This window comes from Mustela lutreola, chromosome 10 (assembly GCF_030435805.1).
Source record: "Mustela lutreola isolate mMusLut2 chromosome 10, mMusLut2.pri, whole genome shotgun sequence".
NCBI lineage: Eukaryota > Metazoa > Chordata > Mammalia > Carnivora > Mustelidae > Mustela > Mustela lutreola.
Window position 1 is genome coordinate 26269255 of NC_081299.1, and position 27117 is coordinate 26296371.

Consider the following 27117-nt stretch of genomic DNA (forward strand, 5'->3'; position numbering starts at 1 on the left):
GACAAACCATAGGAGACTCTTAACCATAGGAAACAAACAAACTGATGGTTGCTGAGGGGAGGACGGGAGAGGAGATGGGTTAACTGGATGATGGACATTAAGGAGGGCATGTGATATAATGAGCACTGGGTATCATATAAAACTGGTGAAACACAGGGCGCCTGGGTGGCTCAGTTGGTTAAGCAACTGCCTTCGGCTCAGGTCATGATCCTGGAGTCCTGGGATTCAGTCCCGCATCAGACTCCCTGCTCGGCAGGGAGTCTGCTTCTCCCTCTGATCTCTCTCCTCTCATACTTGCTCTCTTGCTCTCTCTCTCTCTCAAATAAATAAATAAAATCATTAACAAAAATTTTTTTTAAAAATTGATGAAACACAGACTGTACTTCTGAAACCAATAATACATTATATGTTAATTAACTGAATTTTTAGATTTTTTTTAAAGGGGGAAAAAATTACTGTCCAAGAGCCATATAATCAATCCCCAAATTCTCTTCAGCATTTCTCTCATGAAGCCCAAGGGCTCTTGTACAAACCACCCTTGATGGCCTAGTCACTAGTGAAAAGTGCCCAATGCTGCTATACAAACGGTACCACACTGGGCACTTCACTGCACAGATGAGGAAAAGCTCAAAAATTCAAGTGATTTGTCTAACTTCAACACAGCAAGCTATGTTTTGTTTTGCTTTGTTTTGTTTTGTTTTTTTAAGTGGGTTTCACACCCAGTGTGAAGCCCAGTGCAGGGAGTTCACAAGCCTGAGATCAAGACCTGGGGTGAAATCAAGAGTCAGACACCTAACCAACTGAGCCACCCAGGCGCCCATAGGGCAAGTTATCTTCTGATTCCGCGTCTTTGGAAAAGAGGCAGTATGCACCAGTCACTGCGGGCTTATAACAGATGCCAGAAAGGGCTGTTCTGCTCTGCTTTTGTCCTGCCACTTGCATGTGTGCAGAGGGATGCCAAGATGGGGTGTGGGTGGGCGAGGTCTACCCCAGGTGTGGGCAGTAAAGGGGTGCAGTGTCTGCAGAAAATTTTAAAAAATAATGAAACTGATTAAAACTCAGCCTGCTTTTTATTATCACCAAGTACTGGCCATTCTCAAGAATATTGGTGACAAAACAGCCCCAACCCGGGTGGACGGCTCCCACCCCCACCCCACTCCCTGTGCTATACCCCTACTCTCCCATTCTGTATCCACAACAGACATTTTGATTCTGTCAGGGCTCTTTTCCATAGAAGAGGGGATGCTGCCTCAAAACCCATCCTCCACACATGACTCTAAGCAACCGCGTTCTGAGCTGGCATCAGAACTGATCCCTGGGACCCTAGGCTTCTTAGACCAGAACCCCTGTTCAAGAAGTGTTCCACAGGCTGATCGCTAAGGTCTGGGGTCTGAACCCCATCTTCTGACACATAATCCAGGGCCCTACCCCTACCTCTGATGTCACAATCCTCACTAATCTTCCCTGACTGTGTTCAGTGCTATTTTTGCTCTGCTTCTGTCCAATGCTGCATCTGCTTCCTGCCCCCAGGGCACCTAGGGCCCTGGCCTGAGAATTCAATCCAAAAAATGCTTGGCTTCCAACCAGTCTACCTCTGGGCCATGATCTCCCAATGGTCACACAATACAGACCCAGAGGGAGCACTGGAAGGTGACTTCTCACCTGTGGGCTGTGTCATCAGCACAACCTTGAACCTTCTGGGAAATCCCCTGAATGGAGACCTGACCCTTAGCATTTATCACTATCTGAAGTTTTGTTATGGATTTGCTTATAGGTTTGGTGTCGCCCTCCACTGGAGAGTAAATTTCAAAAAGGCCGGCCCCTGGTCCACCTTCTTCCCTGCTATGTCCCCACTACTCTTGTGTGGAACAAGAGAGGCACTCAGTACCTAGCAGTTGAAAGAATAAGCAGATGAGTTTTCGTACGCCCACACTTTGGCCACAGAGGCCCAGACTCACATAGGGTAGCCTCAACACTCAGTACGACTCTGTTTCCAGGATCTCACACTCTGAGCCCCCTCGCAACACACATGCCCTTCGCCCCAGATTGGATCTCAAGCTCTTCTGCCGCCCCATCCTTTGTCCACCAGCCCTGCTGGGCTCTCCTGCCAGCTCCCCATTTGAGAGCCAGGACTCTGGGATCAGACATGCTGATTGCTGGACCTCGGGGAAGTTCAGTGTCTTTTCCCCCAACAAAATGGGAAAGTAATAACGCCTGTCTCAAACATTCCTATGGGGATTAACTAGGGCGATGCGTAGAGTACTCAATAGCGTTGATCATCACTAATGCCAAGTTAATAACACATTATTAATACGAAGTTAAGAGGCTTTTATAACAATTGAGAGAAAAACTTCCAACCCATTCACCCTCCCCCAAGCCTTACAAGATCCCTGAGGAAAATGTTCAAAATGTAGGTTTACAGGGAACTCAGACTTTAAAACAATGGGCTAATCTGCACCCATTTTGCATTGCATTCACGACTCTAAAGCTTTACCCCTTCCTGGCCCCACCACCTTGTATATGACTTTGTAGCTTTTCTCACTAAAGAGATAGAGTCTGTTTCCCCACCCCTTGAATCTGGGGTGGGCTCGTGGCCTGATTTAACCAACAAAATGCAAGAGAACTGTGTGCCAGTTTTGAGCCTGGGCCCCCAGAGGATTGCGTGTTTGTCTCTGCTCTCTTGCATTGCTACCACAGCCAAGCCAGCATGCCTGCGCTAGCCCAGGAGGATGAGAGACATGCGGAATGGAGCCAAACCACGGCAGTCACCCCAGCCAAAGCAGCAACCCCAAGAGTGAGCCCGTCCAAGATTAGCAGAGCTACCTAGCCCACCCCAATGTACTCCAGACCTGTGAGCCTTATTGTCGTATACCACTGAGGTTTTACTGCACAGAAAAAGCTCACTGATACATGACACAACCAGGTATTAGATTATGGTCTGGCCTTTCAACCAACAAATGGCTGGCCAGCTTCTGATCATACACCTCCATTAAGGGGATTCCAATCACCTTTAAAGACAGTTTATTCCCAAAAATCTAATCCTATTTTGAGTTCAAATCTCTCTCCATGTACTTAACCCTTAGGCCAAACTCCTAGATCCATACAAAAGTAGTCCAATCTCTCCTTCCTGGACCCATCTGGTGCTTCCAAGTCAGAATATCCAAAATCAAAAGTTTCTCTTTTCTCTGTTTTGCACAGGCCAAGACCCTCTTGGGTCTCTGAAGTCTTGCTCTTCCTCAGCCCCTGCAGTGAAAGCGTGGCAGGGTCATGAGACACACAGCTCCCTCCAGTGCTGGGACAGGGAGTCTCACCCCACCATCCCTTCCTCCACACCAGCTACCATGCTCCCTCCATCCATCTTCATCAAACAATGCTACCTCGCATCTACTCTGTGCCAGCAGCTGTGCTAAGGATGACAAGATAAAAGGCACAATCCCCGTGCTCAGGGAGTCCATCTAGGAAAGGGGCTTATATGTCCTGCAAAGCAATCCATTAATGATATTATGATCTTTTATTGGGTGCCTACTATACACTAAGTACTTTAAACCATATATGACTCAAACCCTTGCAATGATTCTACTGAGTTTTATCATGTGCCTTTTTACAAATGAGGAGACATGCTCAGGAAGTGACCTGCCCGAACCATATAGTTCCCAAGTGGCAACATCCGGCTCTCAGTCCCCAAACCCAGGCTCTTCCTGGGGTGCCAAGCTGCCTTCCAGGTTGTCATCATGCTCATCCCCTGCTCAACACTTCAGCAGCTCCCACAACTAACAGAATAAAAGCCAATCTCTTTAGCATAGACTCCAGAGTCCTGCCTGTTGCTGTACTCAGACCAGGCTTGCATGCTCCAGGCTTGCCCGTCTCCCTTGGCTTGTGCTGTTTCCTCAGTCTGGAATGTTCTCCCTCACATCCTGACCTATCTGTTCCTCATAACCCACGCCAGATGCACCAGTCTGGGAGATCTCCTTAGCTAGTGAGACTCTGTTTTCCTGCAGACTCTATCAGGCCCTCTGTGTTGGCGGTCTCCCTCCGCAGACTTAAGGGTCCTGGGAGACAGAGATGGAGCCTGACCCATGTCTGAATTCCCCTGCTGCATCATCTCACACAGGGTCTGTCCTCAGGAGTTGTGGTACTAGACCAAATTGAATTGGATTGCTGAAAATAGGAAAGTGGGCTCAGTCGTGGGTCGGAAATGGGTTGTACAGATTCATTTGACCAATATTTACTGAGCACCTACTGTGTGCTCAGACAAGATTCCTGGTTGTCAGCAGAGGTAACAACTCTGGCTAACGTATGTAGGAAAAATTATTGGGGGAATATATAGTAGTAATAGGAAGACTGAAAACTGAGGCTCAGAGAACCACCGAGAACCCAGGGGAGCTCAACAGCAGGAGCTCCAGCTGGGGTGACACTGTAGACAGAAGATCCATGCAGAATCCTGCCGCAAGTGCCCTTCCCTCCTGCCTGCAGGCTCAGCCTCTCTAAATAAACCCACTGATGTCCCTTATCTTTGGACCTTTCTCTCAGGATTCAGTCCTGAGCCTAGATCATTAATCCCCACCCAAGCTGCCAGGCAGGGATAGGAGGACATATCTTGCAAAGGGAGGCCTCTGTAGTGGAGACGGAGCTTTGCTTCCCTCCAAGATTCATTTGTGATTCCTTCACAATGAAGAGGGAGCTTGGGGTGTGAGACAGCCAAAAATATATGGCAAGTATCCTTTGCCTCAAGCTTACATTTTGCAAGAAGAGGTGAAGAGGGACCTTAGAGACCATCTGTGCCAGCATTTGTGTGCTCAGTGGGACACTGAGGACAGGAGTATGAGAAAGGCCAAGTGAGAGACCCTGGCTACCTTGGGTTTCTTCATTTCAGGAATTCTCAGAGTCTCTAACATGTCATTGGGCACTGCGAAAGTCCCGGAGCAGAAGAGCTCACCAGCTTTTCCCCCATCTGACCATGCAACCCTTTTCTTGGAGAACATTCTATAGGACTGGTGTTCAGTAGACAGGGAAACCCCAATCTAACTCAACCCTCATTTTTAGACAGGGAAACTGAGGGACTTTCCTGGCCTTACTGGGTTCATGGCCTCCCGACTGTCAGCGCAGGACTCAGGGAGAGGACCCATGCCCGGGAAGAGGAAGCAAAGGTAAAGGCAGGGACCAGGGCCGAGGGAACTGCTCAGGCCCTCCCTTGCTCGGTGCTGCCTTCTCTGCTCTGTCTGCAGACATGAGCTCACCCTCCAGGTGCAGCTAAACAATGCACACCCTCTAGGGCTGCAGGACCCACTTCCACCTTCAGGAAAACCCTTTGGAGAAGAGGGGGAGAAGAGCCCTGGGCCTCACTCACAACCCAGGCCCAGCTCCCAGCTGTCCCAGCACCAGACGGAAGGGGACCCAGCAATTAGCAGCCACTCAAGGTCTGGCTGAGAAGCAGGTGTGCTGGAGCCCAGCTGTGGGACCTTGGCCATGGGACCTTGGGAAAAGTTAGCCAATTCCCTGAGCCTCGGTTTCTTCAGCTGGGGGAAAATTAAAAAAGATCGGTTGAGACATTACAAATGATTCAGTAAAGTGTGAAGCATTCTTCTTCAGATGTGAAGAGTTATTCTTCTACTGGAGATCAGATATGAAACAAACTTTCCCCTTTTTCCTAATGAGAGATGCCAAAAAACTTCCACAAAAGGAGGCATCTCCTATTTAGTGATGTTTGGCAGGGCCATGACCTGCCTAGGAACACAGACTGGACAGCATGAATGCTGAAGTACTCCTTCCAGAAATATTCCCTGAGTGCCACTACTGCAGCAGGACCTGTGCTCACGGTTACTTACACACACACACACACACACACCCTCATGCTGGCTTGTATCCTCATCTCCATGTCCTCGCCCTGACAGTCGAGGCTGCCTGGAATACGCTTTCCCACCTTCGCAGGGCGAATTCCTTCCTATTCATCCTTCAAAATTTGGAGGAGGTCTTCCTGGTCTCTTCTCTCTCCAGACTAAGTGGAAGGCCTCTTCTGTGCCCCATCTGTGTAGATCCTCACGACTGACCTGCCTATCCTAGAATGAGCTTACCTATTTGTATACCTGTCGCCCCCAGGAGATTGTGAATGGTTTGAGGGCCATGAGCCTGGATGCCTACCCCGGCACATACAGGTTGAGTGAACAAATGTGTAACCCAGCTTTCGGCTCTTTCTGTTGTGGGAAACCTGGAGTTTTTCCTCAGGCCAACGCTTGAAGCAAGAGTCTGTGTATCTTCACACCTACCCCAAGGAAAATACACATAGTGTCCAAGTGCTGGAGATTTTATAAGAAATACAGAGGACACACACATCCCACAGCAAGATCCTCCCCCAAACCCATCAGACATGTTTATTTCTAGGCTCCTTCCCACCACACTAGTAGACCAAGGTGGTAGGCCAAATGATGTCCACCCCATCCCAACGTCCACATGCTGATCTCCAGAACCTATAGATGAAGGATGGATTAAAGTCACAGGCGGAAGTAAGGTCATAAGTTAGCTGACATCGAGGTGGGGAGATTATCCTAGATTATCACAGGGATCATAAAAAGTGGAAGAGGAAGGCAGAAGTGGATATCAGAGTGATCTGATATGAGGACTGGAAATAACTGTAAAGACGGAGAAAAGAAACAGCGGGCATGGCCTCTGGAAGCTGGAGGCAGAAAGGAAACAGATTCTCCTCTAGAGACTCCAGAGAGAAACTATGTTGGACCAGTGAGGCCTGTTGCACACTTCTGACCTCCAGAGCTGTAAAAATAAATGTGTGTTGCCTTAGGCCACTAAATTTGCAAAATTTGTTTCAGTAGCAACAGGACACTAATACGTCCTCCTCTTGCCCAAGCCCCTTATCCTGTGAATTCTCTCATCTCAAGCAATTCCACTCTGGCCCCAAACTTGCACGGCTCACCCAGCTAAGTGCAAGGCCTACAGTTGCCCCAACCCACACTCATCAAAAGGCAGATGAGCAGCTGTCTATTGTTATCCAAGAATATATCCCTCGACAAGAGGGCTCACTCCAGAGCAGCCTAGGCTCTCATGTTTCACCATCTGGCCCAGAGGCAGAGACCCATTCATCCACACAGTGCAGGGCTCTGAGAGCACCCTGCTCAGAGCTCTGGGAGCAAAGGGGAGGGGAGCCCAGATGGGACAGGAGGGCTCAGGGAAAGCTTTCTGGAAGAGGTAGCACTGAGCTGAGTTTTGAAGGGTATGTAGGCAATCGCCAAGTGAAAGGAAGCCAAAGACAGTGGGACCAAAAGAGAAATACAGAGACAGAAGAGAGACAGGAGAGACAGAGAAACACTGCAAACTGTAGAGCCAAAGAAAAAGCCACGGAGAAAGAGGCTGAGAAGAGCTAACTGTGTCGTGACTGGCTGCTCCCAGCCCAGCCTCCCTCTGGTTCTGGGACAGAAAATAGCCTGGCTGACCCGTGGTGTGTAAAGCATTTCCTGTGCAGCCCTGGGGACCCCTGAGCTGTACTTTCTCAGGGGTGGGGCTGGCTGTGAGGAGGGCGGTGAGGGCAGAGGAGGAGGGAACAAGAAGTCCTGGGCTTGCATCAACTGTCCAGGACAAGAGTAGCTGAAGATGGGAAGGAAGTGGGGTGCCTGTGCCTGTGCACAAGCACAAGGGTGCCCAGGGTGTGGGTGAGGCACTTGCATGTGTGCACATGGCCAATCCTGGGCTCTAGGTCTCTTCATGGAAAGTGAAGGCTGGATAGACAGACAGTAGGTCCTGGTAGACACCTCCATCTTACATTCCCAGAGCGGAAGGCAGCTCTGAGAGCCTTCTTGAGGACACAGCCATCCCCTCTGGGAAGCCACCAGCTTCAGTGTTCGAGAAGCAGCTTCCAGCTGACTCTGTCCCATCTGCTCCCCAAGGGCACCACTTCTGTGTGCTCCCTTCAGGAGTCAATGACCTGGTCTCAACTTTGGCTGGGGAAGGAGTGATCCATGTAGAGCCTTCTCAGAGGGCCTTTTCCAGGGAACAGGGGGAGAGGTCAGGGGATAGTGAGGTCTAGGTCCAGAACAAAGAGTACCTCTGGGCTTCCTCTGGGGAAGACCCAAACATCGCCCTGTGACTTCAGCCTAGACCCTTCTTCCGCCCTCCTCGCTGAGTGCCGGACCCACCTTCCCAGGGCTGTTTCTGAGACTCTCTTTAAACCATTCTCTTTTTGCAGTTTCGTTGCCCTCTACCTCTGCTAGATACTTATCACTACATCATGGGGAGATGTCTCTGAATGGAGAGCACACCTCACTTCCCGAAGCATTCGGGAAGCTGCCTGAACAGCTGTTGGCCGTGCGACTACAGGGAGGGTTCCTGCCTGGGAGGGAGGCAGAGTTGGGGTTTCCAGCTGGGCAGCTCTGCACACTGCAGAGGTCACCTGGAAAACAAGGTAGTTTCTCACTCTCTTGGGCCTGAGTTCTCGGCCAGGACTACCTTCCATGACCCTTATGCTCAAACTCTGGCACATCTCACAACCAGCCAGGACCTTTGATGGCACCACACTGGGACATGTGAAGCTCATCCCAAAAATCCACAAAAAAGCTGCTAGGCTGGACCTATGCTGGCTTCGTGTGGCCGGGCCAGGCTGCTTCCTGGCCCTAGAGGACCTGCTCCCCAGGCAGAGAAGAGGTGCCATCATCCCTGCCCTCCCAAAAGGAGACTAATGAACACCTGGCTTCAGGAATGGGAACTACCGTTTGCAGAGCACCCATCATGCACCCGTAATTAACACACCAACCCTTCTAAGAGGGAATTCCTGTTCTGGCGAAGAAGGGATTTCCAGAGGAGGCTAAGTAAGGATTCAGAGGCAGGTGGAAAGGACCGCGCCCTCTCCTCCTCGTGTCCCTCCACAAGAGGAAGGTCGGGGGAGTTGCAAGCCAGGGAACGGCCTGCCTCTCCTGGCGGATTATGTGACAGAAGGCTCACAAACCACACTGTCTTGATTTGGATTTGGTGAGGGGACCCTTCTCCCTGCTTCTTCACACAATTCCCGTGGCTCCAGTGCAGCCAGGACTGAGGGAAACATGAGGCCACCTGGTCCCCTGTCAGAGGCTTGAGGGCACTGAGGCAGCCCTGAGTTCAGGATCAGGGTTCCCGTAGCCCTTCTGTGGCTTGCAGACCAGGGCCCCTCACGCAATGGCTGACTGTGAACACATGAGATGTGTCCTGGGGACTCTGGGAGCAGGGACAAGCCCGGGGTCCTCACAACAGGGAGCTCTGAGGCAGAAAGCATGGGGCCTTAATGTCAACGCAATTTCATTTGTAGCCACAGGTTGGTGAAACCAGGGAAAGCCACCTCTCGTGAACTTTTAGGGATGTCCATCGAGCTCAAAGAGGCAAGTCCCTTGCAGAGCTGGCAGAGCCAGCGCCACACCTGGGTCTCCAGCTCCACAGCCATGATCTTTTCAGGGAGCTAGTCCACCTGGGCACCCCGGATGACCACTTCAATGCCAAGGTCCCAGAAATCCTCTTAGTCATCCCACTGCACTTCCCTTCCTAAGGCCGGTACACCTGTGCTGAGCCATCACCACAGTAGAGAGGCCTGGGGCCACCTTGCAGACCCCTGCCCTGCCCTAGATGCACCATCACAGTGCCCTCTCATTGTGCCACCTATGAAGCTGCCTGCCACCTCTCCCCTGGGAACTTTGGCACCATTCCGTGGGCTTGCAGAAGCCACATTCTCACCTAACACTTGCCCTTTCCAGGGATGGGTACCTGGGGCCAGTAGGCCTCCTCTCTGGATTTTGGGGTTTGGAAACCAAGGATCACGGTGGGTCCTATGATAGAACCTGCCCAATATCAGCCTTGGGAGCCCTTGGCAGCCCTGTTCCTCCACGTGGAAGAAGCAGGTGTGCAGAGAGCGGTTGGAACCACCACAGAGAGAGACACAGAGGGGTAGAGGCACAGAGAAAGTACTGGTGACCTTTGTGGCTCCCACTGAAGCTGCTCTACAAACTAGGAAGGTCTTCTTTTGGCCTGAAAAGACTTGCTTTGGACTTGGGTCACTTGTCTACAGTGCTGCCCAGCCCCCACGTGCCCTTTCCCATCTAGCCCACGAGAGGCAGGACCAAGTAGCAGCACCAGGAAGAAGGAAAGTGGGAGAGGGCCCCAGCCAGGCTGTCCCCGGGGCTTCTCCTGCACGGACGGCGCATTGTTCCTTCTGGCCTGAGACGCCTCCCCAGATAACCCCACTGCTCAGCCAGCGGCCAAACAAGGCCAAGGCAGGAATGGGTGCTAGAGGCAGTTCTGTGTCTTCAGAAACCTGAAGCCCGTGGACCACCACTCTACCGCTTCATGAGGACAGATAGGGAAAGAGGTGAAGTCAGATGGGGGACAGGAAAACAACTCCTTCTGTGCTGGGGCGGGAGGGACCCCAGGCCCAGATGGGGAAGGGGATCGACAGGAGCAAAGATGGCTGCCTGGCCCCCACTCAGACCTCCAGTGTGGCCTAGTGTCAGTCGGTTTTCTTTCCTCTCCCTCAGGCTCCCCACCATGAAATACGCAATGGGAGCCAGATAGACTCCGAGCTAGAGAACCCTCTCCCAACTTGGCCTCCCACCAGACCCACTCCTGACCTTAGCAGCTGCCAGGCTCCTCTGATTTCTAATTGTTGTGACTGTACCCACTCAGGTAGGCAAGGCCACAGGGCCAACACCGCTGGCCTCAGGTGCCAGGCCTGCTGGGACTCTGCTGTTGGTGCAGGCTGAAGGGAAAGGACAGGAAGCCAGGACCTGAGCAGGGAGGCCGAGCTACACCAAGGCAAGATCCAGTCCAGTGCTGATATCTTTAGGCCAGTTTGATGCTCAAAGCAGACAGACTCCAGAACTGGAGTTTTAGGAGATGGCTGTGTTCTGAACAGGACCCCAGTCCACTGCTTATGAGCACGCAAATCAGCCCAGCCTCTTGGAAGAGAGAGGCAGAAAGGTAAGGAGACACGAATGAGCCCAGTCAAGGCGTCAGGAAGCAACGCAGAACATATAAACCATATAAACTGGAAAAGTGGAGTTGGAGTCAGACAGCCAAGGCCCAGGAGTGCCCAGGACTCACACACATCAGGCTGTTGGCAACGAAGCTGATTCCAGAGCCCTGCAGCCTGCCGAGTCCAGGCTGCATGGTGGGATCGGCCCCTGCAGCTAAGCGCAAAGTAAGAAGAGACTGAGTCACACGCAGACGACGCCTGGGAGAAAGCTGTGTCCTCACAGGCCAAGTGAATGGCCCTGCTTTCTACACCAAGCGTGGCAAGAGGGTCCAGAGCAGCAGCTTTGGGATAAAGAGTCTTAGGGCCATTGTGGCTCCCCTGGGCCTAAGCAGCCAAAATTAACATCTGCACAGCAGCTGTGGCGCACGGGGCAAATTGTCCATAAGGGCTGGGGATAACCCAACTTTGGAGCCCAGGGCCTACGTGGGCAGCTTTCTCCGCCCAGCCTCAGAGGTCCCTGGCATTACAGCATCCCAGTAGCAGGGAGCCAATGTTTGCCACCAAGCCGCTTATTTCTCTCCTTCCGCTTCTCAGATTCTGTGGTATGGCGCACCCTCCCACTCAGTGCTGTCCAACAGAACATTCCACAGTGAGGTCCACTACGGTGCTACCAGCCACATGAGGCTAGTGAGGAACTAAATGTTTAGTTTTAATGCATTACTTTGTACTTGTCATTGTCACCCATGGCTAGCGGTCACCATATGGGGTAGCACAGTCTTGGCTCTTACTCACGGTGGAGCAGAACCTTCTGAGATCCAAACATTTCACCGTGTCCATGTGCCAGGAGCAAATGGCTCTCTGTTCGGGGTAGGGCTGAAGTGACAGGGACAAGAGGGACAAGGAAAGAAAAGAAAGCCATAGTAGGCATTACCTTATTTTGTCCTCACAGAAACTCTGCAAAGTAAATATGATCGTCCCCACCTTAGGAATGAAAACACTGAGACTCAGACGGGTCTAATAACCTGCCTCGGGTCACACAGTTAAGGCCAGAGGCAAGGTTTGAACTCTAACTTGTCTGACCTCAAAATCTCTAGTTTTCCACTTCATTACATAGCTGAGGAACAAAGTGCTCCTTCCTGGCCTGACGGATCAGAGTGGAGCAGGGCAAGGCCATGGGTTGCCCACAATTCTCTAACCTGCCTCTTCCTGCTCCAGCTGCCCTGTTACAACTTCATGCTATGACCCGAAGTGAATTTGTAGAACTCAGGCACACCCAGATTCACACATGAGGCCAAAGGCACATGGCCAAAGAAAAATGATCTGCTTCTGTGCCGTCCATTAGTGCAGATAATTAACAGTGGATTTGATATTCTTGGCATAGGGGAAGGTAGAGCTCTGCTTTGTCTGGGCTGATATTAAAATCCCTCTCCACCTCCCCCTGCACATGCTGATTCGCTCACTCGCAGCTGGGCCAGACGGCGGGGTCAGAAGTGAGCTGGAAGGGAAGGAGAGGAGGGTGGAGAAGGAACTAGCATTTCTTAGACATCTCATTTCGTGCCAAGCACCAAGCTAAGAACCTCAACAGACCGTCTGATCACCCGTACGAGGTAGTGATGATAATTCTTGGTTTATAGGAGCAGGCCTGAGGCTCAGACAGGCGAGGCGACCTGCCCAAAGTCACACAGGTGACAGTGGCAGAGTCTGACTTCAAAATCTAGGTCTGCTTGACTCCCAGCCTATTTTAGATCCCACTGGCTCTTAGCAGAGGTCTAGAAAACGCACCCCAGCTAGTAAAGGGCTTCAACTTCTCTCCCGCTCTGCCCGGCACTGGGCCCGAAGCCAGGCTCCCGCTGTAGGCATCCCTTCTCCAAAGTTCAGGCTCCCATGAACAGGGGCAGACCCCAGCCCCCAACCCCATTGTGCAGTCAGTGACAATGAGAGGCAGGCGTCCCCTTCTTACCCACCGCTTTCCTCCCCACCCCATGGGGTGCTGCCAGTTCAGCACAATAGTGCATTCTGTGTCCAAGAGCCTTCGCTGGCGGCCCCCCGGCTTTTGCAGCCCCTCCAGACAATGGCAGGGCCCACAAGTCCTGATAGCCGGTGACAAATGTATGTGAATGACCAGCTCACAGGAAGTGGCCTTCAATAGTCCGATAGCTTCCTGTATCCTGACATTGTGAAGGCCCACTTCCTGTGCTGTCTCCGAAAATACAGCTCGGCGGGGCTGAGAGCAGAGGCATTGGCAGGGCTTCCCTGCCTGCGCCCCCCCTGGCCCAGGCAGGATTCAACTCTCCACCCCCCACCCCAAGAAGAGTACCCATCTCACCTCATTTCTGATGCAAGGGTCAATTCCCTGCTGGTCTCTGACCAGTTCCTCCACCTCTGGCCAAACCCCACCCAAGCCCAGGCAGAACAAAATGACCTATTTTTAAAGATTGCGTGGCCTTCTTCAATAACAGCCCCCACCCCCAATTCCAGGATCTCAGGCCTCTGCTGGGAAAGGCTTTCCCATGTCTCCTCACATTCCTCTGGTGCACATCGAACACAGCTCTCCTCTGAACGATGACCTTCGACAGGCTTACAAATGTTCCTTCAGTCATCCTTTCGACCTTCTCTTCCCGGAGGGGAGGGTCACCATGACACTGGCATCCTCTGTGTTTCAAAAAGCCCAGCGCAGCAAGAGAGTGGGGAGGCCTCCTCTCCCTCCAGGCTCCAGCTAGACTCGAGAAAAGCCTTTCCCAGGGTGTGCCTCACCATGCACCTTGGGTCCCCACAGAGACTGATTAGGGAGAGCAAGACCGGGGCAACTAGGAGCCAAGGCAACTGAGCAACTTCTGTGGAGTCGGGCAGCAAGTAAAGAGCTTTTCCTTCTATTACCTGGGGACATTAATGGTAGAGCCTCATGCTCAAGACAAGGGCATGGAGAAGTTAAACCACTGGCCCCAGGTCACCCAGCTGAGAGGAGGAGCCGTACCGCCCTGGCCTTGCTTGGCACTGGGAGATGGGTTGGGGTCTTGGGCAACCAGGAGGGTACCTTTTATCCCCTCCCCTCAAACACCCTCTTGGGACTTGCACCCCAGACCCCCAACACTGAAAATCCTTCCCCAGCTTCCTGGCACTGGTGAAGCAACTCTAGGGAGGGCAGGGGGCTGTACCCACCCTGCCAGGAGCCTGCCCCTGAGTATTGTTCTCCACTGTCGATAAAGGAGGCACTGAATCAGCCTCAGGCCATTGTGGTTGCCTGGGTGGTGGGGGCTGCAGCGGGGAGGCAGGACAAGAGGTCAAGGGGTGACAACCCATTTATTCCCGGCTGGCCGCTGGAGACCTGAGAGCTGCAGCTCAGCTGCTGAGGAGACCCAGGCCCACCGTGTCCAGGAATAGGGAGAACAAAGAGGTCTCTGGGGATGAAAAGGAGGGGAGAAAGCTCCCATCAATTTTCCCCCCTCCACCCTGCCCCCTCCTGTCTCTGGGGAAAAAAGGCCAAGTGCACAGTGAAATCAAGAGGGACAGCCAAGCCTCCCTGGGGTAGGAAAGAACTCGGAAGTCAGCAGATCTGGGCTTAAGTGCCACCACCTTCTCCAGCTGTGACTTCGAGGGTAGCTTGGCCTCTGAGTCTCAGATTCTAACGTCCTTCCATGGAGACAAACCCTGCAGGCCGCTTGGGAGGATTAAGTGAGAGGCAGTGACGCATCCAGCCCAACCAGGATGCTTCACCTGCAGTGCAGCAAGCAAGTTCGTCTCCCTTTTCTTGGCTGGGATTTGTCTGCCTTGGGTGCCTGAGATCGGAGAGGCCCGCAGGAGAAACAGGGTTCCCATCAGCTTGCTCTTCTCCAAGAAGCCAGAAACCTCGCAATCCTGGGACTCATGGAATTAGATGGGCAAGAGGTGGCTAACAGCCTGTCCTAAAGCATCCTGTTCCCCTGCCCGCACTGCTGGCTCTGCCCACCTGAGCCCCAGGGCCACAGGGCCTGGAGGGACATACCGACGACTGGGGAAAGGCAGCATACCATCAGAGACCCCTAAAATGTTCGCTAGTCTATCTAATGGGGCTGCATGAAAAGTGACATGGAGGTGGGCTCCAGACCAAGGCAAGGTGCTGGCCCGTTATCTGTGACCAATTCTGAATCCCAGCAAACATCTGAGTCATTTTCCCACCCAGCTCTGCTTTTATCAAAAAAACACATGAGCTCAAAGGAAAAATTCTGTATGAGAATATCAGCATGAACCTACCCAATCAGGCAGGTATATCTTCTGGAAAAATAATAGAAACGATACTCGGATTCTTGGTGCCTTTCTACCACTCCCAACCTGAAACGGTACTGCTGTGAGTTGCAAAGCTCAGCTAAAACAAGGGCAGCTGAGTTATCCCCGCAAAGCCAGCCCCCACTGGGAGAGCCTGGGGCCATGGCCAGGCCTGGAGCGGCTGCCTGGAGGCGGAAGGGCGTCCAGGCTCTGATAAGGCAGGGGAAGGACAGGACCCATGCCTGGGGCCCGCTGACTGTTCCTTCACCCCAGAGACCACAGGGATAATCAGCTCGCAGAGTCTTCCGGCCTCAGGCATATAGTTCCTATCCTAGGCCCCTTAGGGAGAGGAGTTGGGGGGGCAGTACTAGCTTCACCCCAGGACCAGGGCAGTGCCTGAGACCAGTGGGCCCCCACCTCAAGGGGCTGGGTACCCCCTGCCCAAGGCTCTCTGCTGTGGCTGAGGCAGCCTCTTCCCACCCCTGCCCTACTCTCCTGTTACAGGCTCAATTGTGTTCCTGCAAAACTCCTATGTTAAAGCCGTGACCCCCCCAACCTCATACTGTGACTATATTCGGAAATAAGGCCTTTACCGAGGTGATTAAATTAGATGAGACCACGAGAGTGGGTCCTAATCCAACCTATTGTCTTTCTAAGAATAGGGGATTTGGACACAAAAGACACCCAAGGAGTTGTCACGGGCCCAGAGGGACCACCATGTAAGGGTAGTAAGTGGGCAGCTATCCCCAAGTCAAGGAGAGAGGCCACACCTGATCTCAGACTTCCAGCCCTGAGAACTGAGAGGAGGTAATGTTTATTGTTGAAGCCACCCAGCCTGTGGTATGGCACTGCAGCAGCCCTCGCAAACTAAGAGCCTCCCCTGGGCTGGCGGAGCAGGAGGAGGGTTCTGGCAGGGCTGCCCCTCCGAGAGCCACAATAACCCCAGCAGGAGCCCTTCGGCTTGGCCCTACCCCTCGGATGCCCAACTTCTACAGCCTCCTCCAGAAATCTCATCTGCCTGCAGGCCAATCGGTGGGCCACCCAAGGCAAGACTGTGTGGGGATCGGGGACCCAACCAGAGTCGTGGGTGCTATGAGATGCCAAGGCAGTACGGAGGGAACTGGCGGGTGAGGGCGGCAGGGAGCAAAGAAGCATCAAAGCGCAAAGCCGAAGGGCGAAAGGGCTAAGGACCAGGACGCCCCCGCCTCCTGCCGGCCCTCTTTGCACCCGTTTCCCTCTACCCTCGGGCACTCCCTTTCAGCCCAGAAGGAGAGCAGGGTCTTGAGGCAAGAATACCTGCATGGAACGTAAAAACTACCAACTAAGATAGCCGCCTTTCCCCAGTGCTGACCATCAGTGAGCCTTGGTTCCAAATGCCTTGCGTATTGTCCCTTAGTCTTCACAATAAGCCCTCTGAGCCAAGTCGCACATTAGCCCATCTGACAAGTGGGACTGAACCCGAGGAGCCAAGTGGCTTGGCAGAGGCCTCAGAGCTATAGGGGGCAGTAGTGGGCTTTGAACCCAAACAACCTAACTGCAGAGCTGCGTTTCTTGGAGGGGAAGGGGAGGGCTGGGTTCTGAGCCCACAGAGGCCCCAGCACAGTCAGAGGGATGAGAGCCAGCCAAAGACAGGAATTTAGGGACCACAGCAGATAAACAATCCACCTTGTCATAGACTGACCAAACTATAAACACACAGGGCTCCATCTGTGGGAAAGACTGTGACCTCCTAACCTCTCGCACGTGGGGAAAACAATCTGGAGAGCATCAAAGAGGCAGCACTACCCCTAAAGGTTTATCTCTGGGCTGTGTATGTACGGGGAGGGGTAGGTGAGGCAGGCGGCAGCCTCCATCCCAGCTAAGTCCCTGGAGCCGCCCGCAAAGGGAGGGCCTGAGCTGCACCCGAGCTGTGCCCTCTGGCCAACAGGCACTCAAAGGGTGCTTTCCTCAAGTCAAAGGTTTGCAGGCCACCTGACCTCAGTCTGGTGTGATGACAGTACGTAAACTGGGAAGGGGAGGGGGCACAGGGTGGCTACAAGCCCAGCTCTGCCAAGAATTCCTGGTGTTATCTGGGGTGAGCCATTTCCCGCTTGGAGCCTCCAATGCCCTTTGTTAGCATGAGGAGAACCACTGCTCTTCTCCCTTCTGACTGAAGTCCTTGGGTATGAGGGACAAGTGAAAACGGCCTCCTGTGAACACAGGAAGGTTTGCATCAGCTGTGAGGTGAAACGAGGAAGCTAGAGGGCGCCTCGCCCATCAGCCCACCCCCACCCCACCCCAGGCCTAAGGGATAAAGGCAGATGAAGCGGGGACACTCCAGAAGCAGGGGCTCCCTCAGGCTCCCAGGCATTCCCAGGCCTCCCCAGGATTTCCGTGTCCCCCCAGACTGGCCCACAGCTCTGCGAAGGCTGAGGGAGCTCCCCACCTGGGAAGGGCATTAAGTGACTCCCTGGGCTCCGACCCAGGGCCCTGCTGGCGCCTTGGAGCGTCCCATGCACCCTGCTGAGCCGCCGCAGAGCTTTGATCACTACTACACGAAGGGTTTCCTGAATGCTTTCCTGAGGACATTGTTCCCCACTACAGAGTCATCAGGGTCAAATTCATCATGGGCTCTACCAGGCCAGGTCCCACCCAGTGGGGAAAGCCTGCCCTCTGCCCAAGCCCCTCTTCCCCTGGGAAATTTAAACCGGAGGTCTCTTTGGGTTTAGCTTATTACCAGTCGCGGGGCAGGCAAAGAAGAAGCAGAACACTGCTGCCATGAGCTCAAGGCTGTGGGCAGCCCTGCTCCCTGTCTTCCAGAGGGGCTCTTCTCCACGCCCAGCCCAGTACCTGCTCCAACCCCAAATCAAACTCGAGGACCTCTGCATTCACTCCACATTGATTTGAAAGGACTCTGTGCCAGGCCCTCTGCAAAGGGCAGAGAGGTGACTAAGACGAGGCCCCTGCCCTGGAGGAACTCACAGTCTTGGGTGGGGGCAGGGGGGACAGACACACACCTGTTACAGTGCCTTGTCATAAATGCCACAGTAGCATGACCCCAGGGCTGGAGAAGCAGGAAGGGAGGTGCAGCCCCTGCTTCGGAAAGCGGGTACGGACCTACACCTGACAAATCTTAGCACGTAACAGTAGTTCGCCAAAGAGCCAAGGAGGCACAACGCATGATGCACATGGAAGCACCCAGGTTTAAACAAGCACAATGCATTCAGGAAGAGGTAAAGGCTGGCTTCTGTCCCGGGGATGGCGGGAGGGAGGCTGGGGCAAGAGGCTCAAAGGAGCCATGGAGGTCTTCAAGTAGTGACCTCATCAAAGATGTACTGGAGAAAGAAGATGCCAGGAGGAACAGGAAGTTTCCAGGGAGAGACTGACCATTGAGGCAAGATAATGCGGCCCTGATGCAGGGACAGGAGAGATGGGCCAGGGAGAGGAGGGTGGCCGCAGGCTGTGGAGGGAACCCCCAAGGGGACAGGGGAGTCACAGATAGCCTGAGAAACAGGACAGGGGGGATAGGCTCCACACCAAACACCATGCTGGGTGTTTTCCAAACATCCCCTCGATTGTCCCAGCTCCGTGAGGGAGACGGAACTAACCCCACTCCAAAGAGGACACTCGGAGAAGCAAAGGGACTTCTCCCAGTCACACACTAGATTACGGAGCTATCTGCAGACCCATCGTACAATATGGGACGGCCATTCAAATACTCTTCTTTTTTCTCAAAAGCTGATATACCAAAGACTGCTTTTTAGCAGATACTTGGAGAGACTGTGGACAGAAAAGGAAATAAAGAGCATTTATTTTGATTTCATTACCCAGCCTGGCTACCACCCTGGTGCGCAGTGAGGCTTCACTGGGCTAGAGCCTAGCACTTGCACATTTCCCAAACACTCTCGGATCTAGTTTCCCCCTCTTTTTACACCATCAGCAGGGAACACACTCACATCCCCAGTTTACAGGCAGAGAAGCCAAGGCCAGAAGTGAAAGGTCATGTCCCAGGTCACCCAGTTTCCTTGCCCTCAAATCCATGGCTCTTTCCTCTACCTGTGCTCCTGATCCATGACTCCTGGGCATTCTGCTCCCCACTTTCCATCTCTGACCCCGCAGACAGCACCAGTGGGCTGCCTACTAAGCAACACAGGTCTGGCCAGCTGGGTTCTTATGCAACATGGTCCTTTCTGTAAAGCCTTCCTAAGCCCCCTCCACTGCCAGGCCCATGAGGGTCCCCATCATCAGTCTCCCAGCCAAGGCTGCTCCTGCCTCCAGATCCCCACTTCACCGGGATCACAAGGATACACGCCACTACTGCAGGAAGTGGAGGCTTTTCCTACAGTCAAATGAAAGCAGCTAACATCGACACCTACTGGTTGCCATGGACTCTGCTAAAAACCTCACATAAGTTACCTTAGACTTGCTACGACCCAGCAGAAAATAGGTATTCATATGCCCATTTGACAGATGAGAACAGTGAGGCTCAGAAAGGCCAAGTAACTAGCCCAGGGTCAGCTAGTCCTTGAGGCAGCGTTCATAACTCTGGTCTGTCCGACTGCAGAGCACACTCTATTCTCCTCTGCCGCACAGCCTGGCTTGCCACTCTGCCAGTGCACAGGCAGCCACACCAACATTGCAAAGGAAAAGGGAGGCAAGACAGGAGCTGTTCCATCTCTGCTGCCCAGCTCCCAGGCAGCTCCAGGGAGGCCCATGCCAGAGCGTTTCACCCGGCCACCAGCCCCAGAGGCCTGGAACCCTGGGAGGCCGACAAGGGTCAAAGGGCTCCCTGGCAGGCTTATCCTGGCGGCTGCCCAGCTGACTTGTGCTAACACAGCAACAGGCACAGGAAAGGCTCTAGAGAGTGGAAAAGCACCAGACACTGGGCGGCTGAGGGGGAGAGAAGTGAATCCTACCCAGCTCAGACAGGATAACCCCCCTCTAAAGCCGCCACCATCACTGGACCAGGAAAACACCCAAGGTGGTGGTGGTGGGGGGGGGGGGGCACCAAGCAAAAAGCACCCAGCGCCTCTACTCACTAATGTGTTTCAGTGAATTGTGACTGTTGAGCCAGCCCAACAATGGGACACATGCCTCCAAGGTGAATCAGCAAGCATGGAAGAAAACCAGTACCCTGGGGCATCCCAGCAAGCTCAGCCTGCCTTTGCCCACATCCTCAGAAACCCTGCTACCCTGCCTCTCCCAAGCAGAGGCAAGAAATCACGCACCATGTCCACGCCCCCCCAGCGGCAGCAGGTCCCAGGCGGCCGTGGGAAAGAGAGACCCAGCTGCGGATATTAATAGACTTGCCAGAGGAAGAGATTCAGTGAGGGCAAGCCCTAGGAAATGAAATTACTTAAAAGGGGGCATAAAGTGAGAGGACTGGAAGGGAACAACTTGGGTTTCCAAAGATGGGGCTCCCATGGCCAGGCCCTGGGAGGAGGCACAGGAGCCATGACAGGCTTCCTCTGAAATATCTGCAAGTCCAGAAAAGCCTCAGGCCGTGGGAAAACTCTGCTGCTGCCATTTCTGTAGGTTTTCTGTCCCCCAGTGTTCCGCTTAAATAGATATTAAACAACACACGTGCATGACACCCAGAAGTGTTTCAAGAGAAACCACTCCTGGGCCCTAATATTTGCCACCAAGTTGTTAGATTATTGGGGGCGGGGGGGGGGGGGGGGAAATTGGATACCTCTCAGACTTCACTGGAAGGACAGGCAGTTTGGGAGGTCATAAAATCAGTAGCCCTTGGGTCAAATTAATGCCATGGGTATGTGAGCATGCTTAGCATTTAAAAAGAAACAAAATAAAATGCCAACACTTACAAATCAAATTTTTTTTTTAAATGCACAAAAATCTAAATTTCCAGCATCTTTTAGGAAAAAAAACTGAAAATTTTAGCATCATTGGGCAAACAGCATACATTGGAAAAGGCCATATGGCCACCACCCTCTTTAGGCAGGCCTGTCCATCTAGTTCCCAGCCTGGCCTGCTCACTGAAGTCACCTGACTGACCCCTGTGGGCAGGTCGTTGTTACTCCTCCTGAAGCCCAGGGAAGCGATGCCAGGCTTCTTCACTCTCAGAAAGGCCACAGGGGGGCAGCACTGGGCTGTCACTGAAGCCCGCCCACCAGCCAGTGACTAACCAAGCTGAGGTTGGCACATCCTTTCAGAACCAGAAATCTCACCCTTACCTCAGCGGGCGACGCTCGCCCCTCCAACCCCCATCAGATTTATTCCCTAAAAGCAACAGCAGCTCCTTTCAGCCTGCCCACTAGCCGCAGGGACGGAGGATGAGCCACTAACGACTTACTCTCTCCTCCTCTGGCTACCACCTTCCACATCTTCCCAGCGACTCCCACTCCACAGCTAGCATCTCTACTCTTTCAGGCTTCCCACCTTCGCCTGCCTGTTAACACCATCAGGCCTCAGATCCTGAGATAAGAGAAGCAGGACAGACACCCTCCCCCGTTTTTAAAGACTGTGCATGCTTCATCATGCGCTCCTTCCTTCCTGCTCCTCACTTAGGTTACATGTCAGTGGACTTCACGAGACAAAAGGTCCTCCTGCCTCTTCCTGCCCTCTGCTCTCACTGCCCTTCCAACAGCTCCAGTAACATCTTAAGCGGCAACATTTAGTATAAACCCCTGCAGCCATGCAGGAAAGACATTTAGTACCTTGAAATGGCTCATCCCACTTCATCCAAAATGCCATTTACTGGTCCTGCTATTTACTGCAAACGCAGGAGAAGCCTTACAAAAGACAGTCATGGTGATGCTTACTTACACTAGTGAACAATCAAAAACAACCCAAGTGTCCAGCAACTGGGAAATTATTAAAAACAAACTATGCTTTATTCCCACTTCATGGGCAATCATGCAGCCATTAAAAACAACTACGATTATGGAGACCATGTGATAAGACAGAAAAATGATTACAATATAAAACACTATGTAAAAAATATATAAAATTAAAGGGACAGTAACAGTAAGAATCTTAAAATAACAGGGCATCCGGGTGGCTCAATTAGTTTAGCGTCTCCCTTCAGCTCAGGTCGTGGACCCAGGGTCTGGGATGGAGCCCCAAGTCAAGTTCCCTGCTTCTCTCTTCCTCTACCCCTCCCCTGTTTGTGCACTCTCTCATTTGCACTCTCTCTCTCAAGTAAATAAAAATCTTTTTTTTTTTAAATTAAAAAACTATGCCAAGAATTAGTGAAAGGTAACAAAATGCTACCTTTTTAGTTGTACTGGAGCCCTGGAGTAGGGGCAACCATTTTTTCAATCTCTACCAAATGTTCTTTCATGTATATGTATTACTTTTACAGGAGAAAATGTATGTCTGTGTATAGTTGAAAACTTTGATAGCAACTGTTAAGCTCCCTGATCTACACTGAATTCACATTTTTGAAGGTCCTATAAACCTCATCTCATCATGACAGAAAGGTTCCTGGAAACCTGCACCTCCAGGACTCAGTGCCTGGGCCCCAAAGCCCTTGGTTAAAGGTCAATGTTATCCAACCCTGAGATGCCTGCACTTGCGTAACTCCTAAGGAGACTCCAACACCATCTGGAAGATCGGATTAGATCAATATGGTTGTCAGGTGCAACTTTAATGAAGTTCTGTACCATACAGTGATGGGGGGGGGTGTCTGTTTTCAAGCAAATTCACCTGTCCCAAGGCAAACAGCCGGGGCTTCCAAGGACAGTAAAAGGCTTTTCTCCCCAGGGAGTCTCATTCCTGAGCTGACAGGACAGGATTTCAGGAAGAATGAGTACAAGAAGAGGGCAAACTAGTGAAGGGAGTCAGGCAGCTTTTTGAATTCTTCCCAGTGTACACTGGACCTAGGCATGTAGGCATCCCTCTTAAGGCAGCATGCCAACCCCAGCCACTCCCACTTGAAGCCAAAGTACCTCCCCAAAGAAACAGCCAGCCATCATTCATTTCATGACACTCCTCCCTGAAGTGCGCCCAGAAGCGCAGAAGCCTGAGCAGTTTCGGCCACATACAACACATGCAGCCTTCAGGCCAGAACCCTCAAGGGCCCTCCTCTCCCCGGCCCCTCAGCTGTTCACGTGTCCGCCTGTCAACAGAAGAGCGGCCAGTGTATGCGGGGCTGGGTGGTATGGGAGGGGCAAGAATGAGCAACACAGCAAATCCCATGTGGGTTCTGGAGCAGGGTAGACATGGTGGCAGGGCCAGTCATGGCCCACACAAGGACCCAAAGGGCTCTGTGTCCTTCGTTAATTCTTCTCCGGGCGGTTTCTGTTCAGGACAGCTTTAGGGGCAAATTCCAGCTTGTCCTTAAGGCTCACCACCTGGGTATGGTCCTTGCCTAGCAGTTCATCCAGCTTGCGGTCCTCCCGGCGCTCAGAGATGCTCTTCTCCTCCTCCACAGGCTGGGGATCCTTTCCCCGGATGAACCATTCCAAGTGGTAACCCACAGCCCCGACCACAAAGGCCACAGGAAATGTGACATAGGGAGCATAGGTACGCACCACGGTCCAAAGCACAGGCCACATGACATCTGCAGAAGAGCACAAGGCAGCATTAGGGAGAAACCAGCATCCCCCTTCCCACCGAATACAGACAACCCACCAGGGCTCTCCTTTCGCTAGGCAGCCTGGCACAACTGACTGAGCATCTACCACACAGTCATGCAAGAGGGTACCTTGCTTGGGCAACAGTTAGGGCCCCAAAACAATCTAGAAAATTCTGAAAGACATGATTGTTGAGGAAGAGGGCAAGAATCTCTATTTTATGTACTATACTCTTTGACCATTATGCAACCGTGTTTGACAGTGTTCCCCACAAGAGAACCTCTGAGCTTACCTAACAAAGATTCAAGCCCCAGGCCCTCCCTCCACACTTTACCGACATTTCAGGAATGGAAAAGAGCCTTCCTCTGCTCTAAGCAATTTCTCCATTAACAGAGCCAGCCACACTTTTCCCACTGTGTATAGTCCCACTGTGACTCTCCTGGCTCCCAGATAATGAGAAGTAGTTCCTTTACCTCACACAAAGAATGGCCAAAACCCTAATCCATTACATAGCCATTCTGGATTTTAGATAATTATTTTTTCCTATTCTGAACTTGATCTTTCTAAAAATGAGACATACCTACACTTTGCAAAACTGCTGTCCAAACCCCTTTCAAAATACATTCCCTCCAACCAAACCCATACCCTCATATTTGCATAATAACCTCCTAAATATATCACCAATACATTATACATACTCTGAACATGATAGGCCTTGAATTATTCTGTTTTAAAACACACACACACACATACACACACACACACACACACACACATTGTAAAAGCCATGGCAGGGTGCAGGGGAGAGTGGAATGGCTCTGGAGCGCCCTGAAATGAAGACATTACCAAAAAAATACACAAACTGGTTCACTCTAATGGCCATTTAGTCTCAAGACTATTACCATTAACAGTTATCAAAGATTATTCACGGGCCACCTGGGTGGCTCAGTTGGTTAAGCCTCTGACTCTTGATTTAAGCTCAGGTCATGATTTCAAGGTTGTCAGATAGAGTCCCGAGCCCAGCTCCATGCTCAGAGTAGAGTCTGCTTGTTCCTCTCCTTCTATTCCTCCCCCTACTTGCTCTCTCTTGCTCACTAATAAGGTCTCTTAAAAAAAAAAAAAAAAAAAAGTTTACTCACATTATCATAATAATGATAGCTACCATTTACTGAGGACCTATGTGCCAGTCCTTGGGCTAAGCACTTTAAATACAGTATCTCCTTTTACCCTCATGTCCACTCTATGAGGTAGATGGTATTATCAGAAGGTTAAGTAACTTGCCCCAAAGTTTCAAACAAAAGATCACTCACTCCATTTGCACCTACGTAGGTGTTTCTCCAACTTGGCTATCTCTAAAGTGTACAACTGAAATCTCACCAAGAACAGAATGATGCTCTTTCTTTGGTTCCAATTCTCTTCGAAGAAATCCCAGCATTCTGTGGACCCAAGACTGTCCCGGACCATTATCAGGGAAAAGCTTGTAGCAGCTCCAATGTTCCCCCCTGGGTCCTTTGTCTCAGCACCAGGCCTATGCTGGACAAGTCACCCGCTGTTCATTATCTGATCTTAACAACATCTCTATGAGGTAGGAATTATTAGCCCAGGTTTGCGTCTAAGGCCACAAAGGCTCAGGGACATTATGCGAACTTGTCCAAGATCACTAGAAGTGAGAGAACCACTGCTTCTGAATCCAAGTCTCTCCAAACTTCAACGCTTGTGCTCTTTCTAGTGGCAAGAACACACTGCAGATAGGTGTACTGTTTCTGTCCAAATATTGGACTTGGGGAGTGCTTCCTGCAATTTTTCTCCATCAACTTGGCATGTCACTACATGGAAGAGTCTCCCTTTTGGCAAACTCTAAGATTACTCAGAGATATGTGAGATTATAGGACTCAGACGATATTAAAAGAAACACCCCTGAAGAACCTCAAACCTAATACTTCATTTTCTTTTCTACCTTTTATGCAAGCTATGCATAAGTAAATATGTACCCTAAACAGCAATCCTATATTCAGATCCCCAATTTGTTGTAAAACAAACCAAACATGAGTCCATAATTCACAGCATCTCCCACATGCAGCAAAGGGCTCTCTCTGATGTCCCGCCCACATTCTAATCATTCCCAAATAAGTCAATGCTTTCATTTATTCAACAGTCAGAACCACTTTCTCCTTGTGAGACCTTACACTGGAGGCCTACCCCACCTGTCTGCATTTCTCAAAACACTGAAGCTCCAAAAGGGCAACGACCATGTCTCTACGGCCCTCACTGTGACCTATCCATGCCCCACCTTCCTGCCCTGTCTGCCATAAAGTGCTCCCAGAAAAGTTTGCTAAGTGAATGAATGACAGCTCTAACAACGCACCAGTGTAAAACCTCAGCAGACGCCCAACCCCTCGCCCTCACAGGGCGGCAGGAATACAGCAGGCTACTTTGCTGATGCAAGAAGTTAAACACTCCCTAACAAGTCATCCCCAGGGTATCAAAATGAAGGCGGCAAAAGCGTCCCGCAAATACTCGAACGTCTTTCCAACCCGGCACAGAGGAAGCCTGAGTGTCCGGTAAAGGTCAAGTGGGTTGCTAGGAAACCTGCCCTTGTGCGGGCGCCCCTGAGCCCACTGAGACCCGAAGCCGCAGTCCGAGGGACAGAGGAGACCCCACAGGGTGGAAGGACTGGCCCTGACCGTCACTCGAGCCCGGCCCAAGGATGCGAGCGCAACTGAGGTCCGCGTCCCAAGTATCTGGCCTTCTCCCTCCTCTGGGTTCCCGGTCCCCTGCCCGTATCTCACCACCCTCGTGGCCTCGGCAGCCTCCGTTCTCACCCCCGTGCCTGACCCCGAGAAGCGCTGGCCGCCGGGGGTCTGCTGGGCTCCCAGACTCGGCCCCCCGAGCCCTGGGAAGATGTGAGGCCCAGCCAGGGCCGGAGCCGACACCCTTCCTAACTCAGAGGTCACTCACTGCCAGGAGCCGTCACCTGACAACGGGCGGCCCCGGCGGCCGCTCGGGGAGAGGGAACTGCCCGCTGGGACCTCGCGCTCACCTGCGCCGCAGCCCGCACTCCACGGTCCTGCCCCCGCCCTCCGCCCGCCTTCTCGCTAGCTCGCTCGCGGGGAGCACCGACACCGCCCCTCCCAGCGGCCCGCGGGGCTTGGCCCCGGGACCCCGCCCACCGGCGCCAGCTCTCTCCGAGCGCTCTGATAGGCTGAGCTCCAGTCAAAGGGCCGGAGGGAGCTGAGCGTACGCCCCGGGCTCCGCTGCGTGGAGATGGGGACTGCGCCCCCTCGTGGCTTGGAGGGTTTCCCAATGACGTCAGCACGTGCTTTCCGCGTGGAGAAAAGTGGAACGTCATCCATTCATTTATTAAACTGATGTTTATTGGTCGTCTCTAAGTCCTAGGTCTAGACACACAAAAATAAAAGACAC

The 27117-nt window shown here is 52.3% G+C and overlaps 1 protein-coding gene across 4 annotated transcripts; it reads right to left on the bottom strand.

Annotated features, from left to right (window-relative positions):
- Nucleotides 1–22747: 22747 nt before the first annotated feature.
- On the bottom strand, nt 22748–26871 carry SMIM12 (small integral membrane protein 12). 4 transcript variants are annotated; one of them, XM_059136956.1, is made up of 2 exons: nt 26735–26871; nt 22748–23681 (listed from the first exon to the last, which is right to left on the bottom strand). In XM_059136956.1, the coding sequence occupies exon 2, from the start codon at nt 23674–23676 to the stop codon at nt 23398–23400; it is 279 nt and encodes a 92-aa protein (XP_058992939.1). In that variant the 5' UTR covers nt 23677–23681; nt 26735–26871; the 3' UTR covers nt 22748–23397. The 4 variants fall into 4 exon arrangements, with proteins under 4 accessions (XP_058992939.1, XP_058992941.1, XP_058992940.1 ...); XM_059136958.1 differs by lacking the exon at nt 26735–26871 and adding an exon at nt 26517–26696; XM_059136957.1 differs by lacking the exon at nt 26735–26871 and adding an exon at nt 26484–26696.
- Nucleotides 26872–27117: the final 246 nt, after the last annotated feature.